The 9892-nt window shown below is 32.7% G+C and overlaps 1 protein-coding gene across 1 annotated transcript; it reads right to left on the reverse strand.

The window, feature by feature from the left end:
• Positions 1-5672: 5672 nt before the first annotated feature.
• Positions 5673-7350, reverse strand: LOC120161181 (transcription factor MYB61-like). The gene is made up of 3 exons (XM_039171444.1): positions 7016-7350; positions 6810-6939; positions 5673-6709 (listed from the first exon to the last, which is right to left on the reverse strand). Exons 1-3 carry the CDS (start codon positions 7146-7148, stop codon positions 5827-5829), a joined length of 1146 nt encoding a protein of 381 aa, XP_039027375.1. The 5' UTR covers positions 7149-7350; the 3' UTR covers positions 5673-5826.
• Positions 7351-9892: the final 2542 nt, after the last annotated feature.

The following is a 9892-nucleotide window of genomic DNA, read 5'->3' on the forward strand; positions in this document are numbered from 1 at the left end:
TTTTAATATATTTCTAAAAAATCTGAATTTCCTATTTCATTTTGAATTTTTTTCTTAAAAATATTGAAAATCAATAGAAAAAATTAAAATTTAATTATAATTGAGGAACCAAATAATATATTTTCATTAATTTACCCGTTAAATATATTTAAAGGTCGGTATCCATTTTTTTTTAAAAAAATTAAAATTTAATGTCTATTTTATAATTTTTAAAAATATAATGACAAATAAAATTATTTTATTAAAATTTACTAATCATTTATAAATTTTACTTTATTTCATATTAATAGTACGTATTGGTGTAATATATATCAATACGTGACATTTATTGTAAACTTAACATAATTTTATTAGATATTTTTATTCTTTCAAAATTAAAAGTTTTTATTTGTCAAAAAACAGTTTTTCCTAAATATAGAAGGTCTTTGATAAAAGTATTAAGCTCAAAGAAAAACGTTAAGTAAAATATTAGATCAACTAGAAATAATGACTAAGCTCAGGTTTCAATACTAAAGTCTCGGGTTAACCCGGTTTTTTAAATTTTAATACATTATTTTATTTCTTTATATTACAATTACATCATTTTTATAATACAAAAACGAAATTTATAATAATATATAATATTATAATATAAATATAAAAATATTGCAAATTATTCACGCATAAAAGACAAAAATATTTAATTAAAGGAAAATCATATAAGATCATTAAATATTAAATTTAAAATAAAATAATAAGTATAAAAACAATATGGGTTGTCCGAGAAAACGATTAGTTTAGTTGTTTACAAATATAAATCAGTTTGGACAAATTATTAAACACATATTTTGGGTTGCATCGAGCTTAGATAAATATAAAATACATAAATATATATCCGTTTGGAAAAAAACTTTAGATACATATTTTAAATAAGAACGAACTTAAATAAATATAAAATGTGTTAATTTCATGCATAAATTTAATCTGAATTCAGCCCACAAACACATATAAGTTATAACTCTATCAAACAAAAAAAAACATACTCAAAATAATTAAATTATAAAATTTTTATACAATGTCCAAATATTATACAAATCTCCCTTACACTATTTAAATTAGAGAATATTATGCACTTATTTTTTTTAATAGAAACATATAGTTTTATAAAAAATCTAAAATTACAATAAATATTTATAATTATGATCGTAAATTAAATATATAATTATGATATTTTCTATACTCATTGACATAATAAACTAGTCATTTAATATCATATAGTCACACCTCAATTTAGGGGCTAAAATTTAAAAATTATAAAGTATTAAATTAGAGTGACATTTTGTAAAATAAAAAATAAAAAATTGAATAATCTTAATTGTAAATTGTTATTCTTTAATTTTGGGACATTTTATAGTTCACGTGAAAGCTATTATTTGTTTGATGTGAAATTGTTTGTTATTATTAATTTTTATAATATGGAAAATGGGAACCACAAATTGAATGATATTTTGGTGTAATAGTGTTAAGGCTTAGTTTAAAACTGAGTTGTTGGAAATAATTAGAAAAAAAGAGAGAAACCAAATGATTTGGTCCGACGATTACAAGCGTATGGCGTGATGGGATTGAGGGATGGAGATGGGTCGAGTTCTTCAATCGCAAGGAGGGAGTTAAGGAAACCAAATGATTTTTGTTAAATCGACTATCATTCATCATGATTCTTGGTGAACGAAGGCTATATCTGTGATGAGGAAAGCTAGACGAGTCCAATGGTGTGCTTTAGGTCTTGAATAGCGATTAATGACGGTGGTCGGCGTGGTGGTCATCAACGATCAGCGGTGGTCAGTGATCGGTTGAATGAGCAGCTTGCTTGTTAGCTTTCGGGAGAAGGGAACGAAACAAAGTGGGAAAATAAGAAATGAAAATTTGGTTCAGAGAGCACGTGGGTTTTGAGAATATTGATAAAGTAAAAAAGTGGAAAATCACAAGGTGAATCATCCAAGTTTGGTAAGATCTTTACCTTGTCTATTAGTTTTCAAGTGGTTATAGTTATGGCATAATAGTTTTTACAATATCAATTTAGTCACTAATTTAAGTAATTAAATATTTTGATGGCATCATTAGGTTTTAGTTTTACCAACTGAGTCCTCAAATTATTATTTAGATTATAATAAGTTGTTTTTATGGCAAGGGAAATTATTTGGATACGAGTTAGTAATTTTGATTGCCTGGATCGTGAGGGAAATATTGGAAGTTGAAGTAAATATCGAGGGAGTTCAAATGAAATTTAAACGGTCGACAAATGGCACGAAAATCGAGATAATACATTACTACCTTTTCATGCTTTATGAAACATGTTGGTATTGATAAATACATGAATGAATATGTTTGGTCTCATTTGGGTATTTAATTATTTCATACAATCGATATGGATGCAGTAAAAATTCGGTAAATGAATACGGCTCGGATAACTTATATAAGAAATTGAGGGATTGTTAGAATTAAATTATGAGTTTTGTGATTAGTGATAAAGGAATCAGCTTGGATCTGTAGCATATAATTTATTTCATCAAAGGTACTTGGATGGAAAATTATGAGAATACTCCGGTAGAGTAAAATTATGACAAGAATTATCCATGGAAGTTGGTTAATAACTCTGAAAAGACATATTGATCCGATAAAATTACAGATATGCGTAAGAAATGCTAGTTTTGCTTAGAAGATTTGGATAACTGGTTTTTAACACCATGAGGGTTTATGCAAGATGCTAGAAGTATGTTAAGGGAATCATTTCAAGATCAGAAAATGTTCGGGAAAACAATTAAGCATGAGATCTCTAAATTATAATTATTTTCGTTAAGAGTTAATACCGAAGTTATCTGATTAAGAAATTACAAAAATGCCCTTGAGATGTAATAATAGTCCGATTTGACCTTGAATCAGAAAATACTTTGAGGATTCGTACTTAACACAATAAATTACGGATTCAATTGTTAAGATTATGTTTTTGTACAGAAAATTCCTGATAACCTGTTGGTAACTTCTGAGAAGACAATTGACCTAAAAATCTCCGAGTTAAGAATAAATTATCGAGGGTGCCCTTTTGTTAGAATTGTTCGAAAGGTCTGGAAAAGATGATACGTTTGAATTAAATAATAAGATCATATGGAAGGAAATGATTGAAATACACCAGATCTGTAAAATGACCACAATACCCCTGTAATGGAAATGACCCAAGAATATCACCAAGCTTAGGAATGATGGGATATCCTCGAGCTCTGTAATGAATGGAATAAAATTGAACACCAAAATAACCAAAATATCCTTATGGCCTATACTAAGTAAATGTCTTGGATTAATTAAGGAATCCAAATAAACATGGGTGTTGTACTACCCTTAAAAGTTATGAAAAACAACTTAAGTGAGCTGATCAACCCTAATGATATATCAGTACATGAACGACATATATATTACTTGAATGAGTGTTCGTCTACTCAAGTTTGGCTTGATGATAATTTTGGAAGTATTCAGCTCAGCTCAACTCTAGATCGCATTCAACACCAAGAATTAGATATTTGTTCGACAAATCAACCACGAAGCTGAAATAAACGGAAGTACAACATGTATCCGAAATTCAGAGACGTCCAACTTAATCTGGAAAACTCCGAAGTAAATGGAATGGATTTGACTGCTAAATGAACTAGGTAACCTCAATGACTGAGGATTTAGTAAGTGATTTGGATAAGTCTAGAAACTCTAATGAGTTTACATAGTGTACAATTACTATTATGAACAAAAAATCAAGTACGTCAACATTTCATGATATCGTTGAAGTGTGGAAATGAAATAAAGACCCTTGGAAGACCATTCAACGATGACTCCAAAGATGATTTATGGACATTAATTGTTGTTATTAAAGAGTAAATATATGAAGGACAAAGAATGAACCGGTCGACAGGCATTAGTTCTGGGAGTTGTTCAGCTTGAGTTATTTCGATAATCCGATAGATCGATACAGACTGTAAATGTCTTGAACCTTCATTTCTTCCTTATCAGGTCAAGTCTCATTCTGAATAATTGATGATTCCGTCAGTTATTGAACTCTTCTAATAGTGATTCTAAATTTCGATATTCTATCGGTATATCGAAGATCCGTGTTTCTCTGCCTGCCAAGATTATACAGTACCTTTAAATAATATTTGTAAACTCTGGTGTGTTCCCTAATCACTTGAATAATTTATCTGATTTCCAATTTGAATTCTGTTATGATACCTGAGATGGATTCTGATCTGATACTTGACCTAGATTCTGATCCGATACTTGACATGAATTTTGATATGATACTTGACCTGAATTATGTTTTGATTTTGATATATACGTTTACGGATGGAACATGTTTTATTTGGGGGTATTGTTGGAGAAAGAATATTTGCAAGCTCATTGGCTTTGTGCTCTACACATTTTGTTCGTGACGGATGGGGGAATTACTATGGTTTTTGAATTTTAAAAATATGTTTTAAAAAGATCTGTATCTTTTCACTGGTTTTGTGAAAACACACTAGATAACCTATTCTGATCTCCTGAACCTAGACATCTGAAATATTTCCCTAAACTAAACGCTTACTATTTGTTACTACCTAAAATATCCGTAGGATCTCTGCTCAGCATAAAGATCTGTAGATGTCTGAATCGATAAGGAAATATATGTTTATCTGTATCTGCACGTTTTTCAGCATCATCTGATAGTTCTGTATTACTGAGCTTTCCCAAGCTCACTCTATTGCTCACCTTTTCAAGTTAAAAGAATTATACAAGTGCAGCTATCGACTTCAGTAAGGGAGTTCTTCCGGCGTTGTTTGCAGAGTATGGTACATGTGATTAGGGGGCATGTAATTGTATTTTGTTTTATATACAAGTCTGAAAATCTGTTTTATTTCTGTATACTGATAAATCATTTTATAAGTTACATGTTTTAATAAAAGTTTTAAATTTTTCGCTATTTTTACAGTGGGTCACTCCGGTGGCCCTAATGTGACACTCCAGATCAAATCGGATTACTCACATCGGTCTGAGGGGGTTACAATACAAGTATTAAATCTACTTATCAGAGCCTCTAGAAGACCATTGACATCCATACACATAAGCATCAAAACCTTTGAGCTAACTACAACTTATAGATAAGATAAGACCTCTAACAAACCATATGGTATATCAAAGTGAAATTCAAAATTTGGCGATCAAATCTATTTAGCATGCTAACCTACTAAATCCATTTGTTCCTCGTCAACCAGTTTTATTTTTATTTGCATTCACCACATGATTGACTTTTCTGCTTCCCTTGAATTGAGAGTTTATTCGTTATAAAAAATGTTTCTTAAGATAATGTTAGTGTCAGAAAAGAGCTACAAGACATAAGAACCAGTTATACGGCCCTTATTTGATTGACCGTCCCTTTACCATGTAGGACATTGAATTTAAGTAACTCCCAATTTTCACCTACGAATGAATGAAGTGGCATAACCCTTATCTCAAAGGCACTGACATTTAATTTCCAATTTATGTAACCCCTTTTGATGTCTCGATCTTATTGGTTTGAGGGTGTAATACGTGAGCAAAGGAAAATGTGAAGTCAAGTGGTGGGGTGGGGAAAGGTTTCAATAACTCCCTTTCGAGACTTGAAAATGAAGCCATTGAAAAATGTAAATTGAAGGTACTAACTAATTAATGGATTCAATTTACTGAAAGTCACCTAAATTTAAAGGGGAAGGCGAAAGAAAAAGGTTGATAAAGATGTTACAAAAGAGAGAGATTTGGATATGTTGCAGATGTTTGTCACCATAAAATGCAAAGCTAAATATGTCCATCTCCTTCTTGTTGTTGCTGCTGCTGTTGATTATGAGGCCACGTACTGTTCGATAAACTGTTATCTGTTGAGCAAGGTGTTTCTGATTTTATCTCCATATTGTATAACCCAGATTGCGGAGTTTGATTTTGCATAGCGGCCGCCATTAACAATGGGTTATTGAGATATTCTGGACACTTCATTTCTTCGGCTTGGCTTTCCATTAGATTGATTGGAGTTCCTTCTTTCTCTGATGTGCTACAATCCGCCATTCCCCAAGCGAAATTGTTATTTACGGTAAACGAAGCCATCGAAGGATTGAAACACATAGGGGAAGAGAGGAACGATGAGCTTGTCAATGGTGGGAGAAGGGTAGACATGGAAGTCGAAGAAAGATCGGAATCGATATCGAAAGCTTTGCTGGTTTGAGTGAACCAGGGAGTAGGGTTTAAAGAAGACAAGAGCCTTGCATTAGACGATGATGCGTGGTTCAATTGTTGAATCGGGAAACGACCCACCAAATTAGAAGACTGGCTGTCGGTGCTCGTGATGGCGAATCTATCGAGAAACAAGTGTTTGCTGGGAGTAGATGCCATCAAATTGTTAATACAGTTGATCGTCATGGAGCTGGAACATCCTTCCATCTCCAACAGATGAACAAGTCTTTGTTCATATAAAGCTGTTCCAGGTTTGGGAGTAGATGCCCCTGAAGCCATTTCCAGGCTATTAGTGTGTTCACTCTTGTCTTCTCCATTTTCAACCTCCGAGAGATGTTTATGAGTGACAGGGACAAAGCCTCTCTGCCGAAGCTTCTTCTTTAAGCAAGAGTTCCATAGATTCTTAATTTCATTGTCGGTTCTTCCCGGTAAATGTGTGGAGATTTGGGACCACCTGCGGATCCAACCAAACATAACACAATGAATGTTTAATGATTTCTGTATAAATTTTCCAAGAATATAAAAAAGGGTTATAAGAAAGAAAGAAAGAATACCGATTCCCCAAAACTGCATGAAGTTCGATTATGAGATTCTCTTCTTCTTGAGAGAATGTGCCTCTCTTTAAATCGGGCCTTAAGTAATTAATCCACCTCAATCTGCAACTCTTTCCGCACCTCTTCAGGCCTGCCAATTCATGATGGTTTAAAGAAGAAACAAACATGAAAAAAGGAATTGAATTTTTGGTTCTAAGATTAATTACCAGCTTGTTTAGGGACAGAACTCCAGCAAGCATGGCCGTACTTAGTAATATGCCTCAAGAGCTTCTCATCTTCTTCGGGAGACCAAAGGCCTTTCCTTAGCTTCTGCTTGTAACAGCAAGACTGCCTCCCCATTTTCAGACCACGCCAAATTATAATGACCAAGTCTCGAAAACAGCAACGTGGCTGAATCCTTGGCGAAATTCTAGGAATTTACAGTGTTTTTGGAATACTCTGGTAAGAGGAAAAATTGTAAGAAAAAGAGAGCGAAAAAGAGGATATTGATACAAGGAGGCTCGAAAATGAAGTGGCAGCTGAGCAGGGAGTTGAATTAATATAAGAGGAAGCTCTCCACTGAGAGGTCTGAGAATAAATGACTTTTTCAGAGAAGGTGGTCATTATTTTTAATATTTCGAGGGGTTATAAAGTAATATTTATTCATAAATTTTCTTAATCGTTGATAATATACACATACCCTTATATAGTTATCCCAACTCGAAATCTTTAGAGAAAACAATACTTGAATCTACCGAGATCGCTCAATAAGTTCAACATGGGATATCTCTGTTATATTATGTCGAAAGATTGCAAGTATAAATTTATAAATTATAACCCCATAATGGTGAAATTTAGACAAAAGTAATAGTTTCTTTTTTTCAGAGTCTTAAAGGAAACAGGATAGGCTCCTTTTCTGGAAAAATATTCTGTGGAGTCGATGATAGCTTCGAAATGGTTTTCATTATTACATGGAAAGAATCAAATTCTTTTAGCCATGTTCTGCACATTAAGGACGTCTTTCCCCCATTGTGATGAATCCCACTCAGCGATGTAAACTACACGTTTCCCCACAAATAATTTTCCAGTTTGGGATTTTCCATCTTTTCTCCTCTCATTAATTCATGATGGGAATTGCTTTCTTTGACACGGAAATCTCCATTTTTGAGAAAGTTGCAAAAGCTGATGTCTTCATGTATTTACAATGCCTTGAAGGTGACTACGTGCTTAGTATTTATCTTATCATTCAACACATTCCTCTGAAATCTCTTGTTTCATATTTTTAGTAGCATACTGTTAGACAAAATATTAATCCAATAAATAAAACAGTAAAATAATAATTAAATAAGATAATATTATTTTCGAATCGAACTAAGAACGAAATAGATTACTCATATATAGATATAGAATAAGATGAGTAAAGTCAAGTTATGCTATGTCCCTTCTGACAGTTATGCTTATGCTATTCCTTATTCATATGGGAAGATTCCTTGTATTATTATTATTATTATTTTATAAGTATGTAACATCTTCTTATTCATTTTCGTATGGAGGCAGAATTTTATGTTAAGAGATATAAACTTATTAAATTTTAAATAAGAGATAATTTATAAAATTTTAGAATGTCGAAAATATATTTTCAATGAAAGATAAAAGAATATTTAAAATATATAAAAATTTAAAACTTTTAGTGACCACAGTCCCATCTAGATCCATCTCTGGATTTTCGTGTTGGAGTAAAGCTGTCCCAGTTCATATGTCTACAGAGATCAAATTATAAATTAATATGGATCTCTCCTTTTTTAAAAACATGTGTATAAATAAAAGAGATTCTCGTATGGACATGCCTCATCAGTGAATCGTGAGCTTATCATATGCAAGCACAAGAGTTGTTTCCTATAGTCAATTATTTTCTCTCACGGTTAAATATAAATCAATATGTTGTCGTTAAAAATTTGATGATAGATAACACGACAATTAATAAAATTGACATAATTATTAACATCTTATTCTGTTTGAACTTGATTTCTTAGCCTAAAATCGGACCTAATCACTGACCTAAGCCCAACCTAATCAAACTCGATCAATACAAATCCCATATCCACCCGGAAAGGACTCGATCAAACCCCTACTCCCATATCCACCCGGAAAGGACTCGATCAAACCCCTACTCCCATTTTCCTCAACAAATTCACTACCGATCTCACTCTCAACCTTCCACTCAAACGCGTTTTTTACAAACTGTTAAATCTCGAAAAGAGTTATTTATCATTCCTTTAGACTTGGTTAATTGCATGTACTTAATGTTTTAGTTGCATGTTTTAGATTATTACATTGTTATTGCATAACATTTCATTTTATAGATTGGTTGCGCTTAATTTACTTTAATTTTTGCTTTGATCGGTTGTTGGAAAGGTTTTTGTGGTTGGTTGATTCAGGTTGAAGAAGAAAGAAAATAAGGTGTATCACCTCGAATTAAATTCAATGATTCAAGTGTGAAATACTAGAGTTCGAAATTCAACTTGTTTGGAAACTATGGAATATTTGACTAAGCTGCATTCGGGAAAGAACTTTGAGCCAAAAGGATGAACTCTAAAGAAAACAGTGGCCTTGTGCGTAATTTACCCATTTTGTTAGAAATTTGAAACTCCAGTCAGGAAAACAAAAACACAAGGATATCAAGACTTGAAACCGTGATCTATAGGTATGATCATAGATATCTCAACCATTAGGCTAAATCACTAATTAGGTTTTCAAATTAACAAATATGCTATTTTAACTAACTTATATCATATTAAAAAGCCCCCCAAGCCATCAAAGCGCCGTTCACATCTCCCTCGTCACCGTTTTCTCTCCGGCTATCGGTGACGTGCACCGCCAACACAAAAGTGTTCGTCATCCAGTCGCGACCAAACCCCTTCAAACCGTTCGTTGAAGACCGTCGTTGTTCTTAGTGAATTAGTGTTCAAAACGTTCGTCGAAACCTACTGACCATCGTCGTTTTTCTTTAATTTCCCGCCGTTTTTGAACTCCATTAGTCTCACCGCCCCCAGCACTGGACTCCCTGTCGTTGTCCGATCAAAACCCGGCCATTTTGGTCCTTC

The sequence above is a fragment of the Hibiscus syriacus genome, unplaced genomic scaffold (assembly GCF_006381635.1).
Source record: "Hibiscus syriacus cultivar Baekdansim isolate YM2019G1 unplaced genomic scaffold, ASM638163v2 tig00111398_pilon, whole genome shotgun sequence".
Classification (NCBI taxonomy): Eukaryota; Viridiplantae; Streptophyta; class Magnoliopsida; order Malvales; family Malvaceae; genus Hibiscus; species Hibiscus syriacus.

Excerpts from the sequence above, each read along its gene's own strand:
- LOC120161181 (XM_039171444.1), bottom strand. The coding sequence starts at position 7,148 with ATGGGGAGGCAGTCTTGCTGTTACAAGCAGAAGCTAAGGAAAGGCCTT. Across the intron at positions 6,940-7,015 it reads TTCTGTCCCTAAACAAGCTG|GCCTGAAGAGGTGCGGAAAG; the intron begins GTAATTAATCTT and ends ATGAATTGGCAG. Across the intron at positions 6,710-6,809 it reads CATGCAGTTTTGGGGAATCG|GTGGTCCCAAATCTCCACAC; the intron begins GTATTCTTTCTT and ends TTGGATCCGCAG.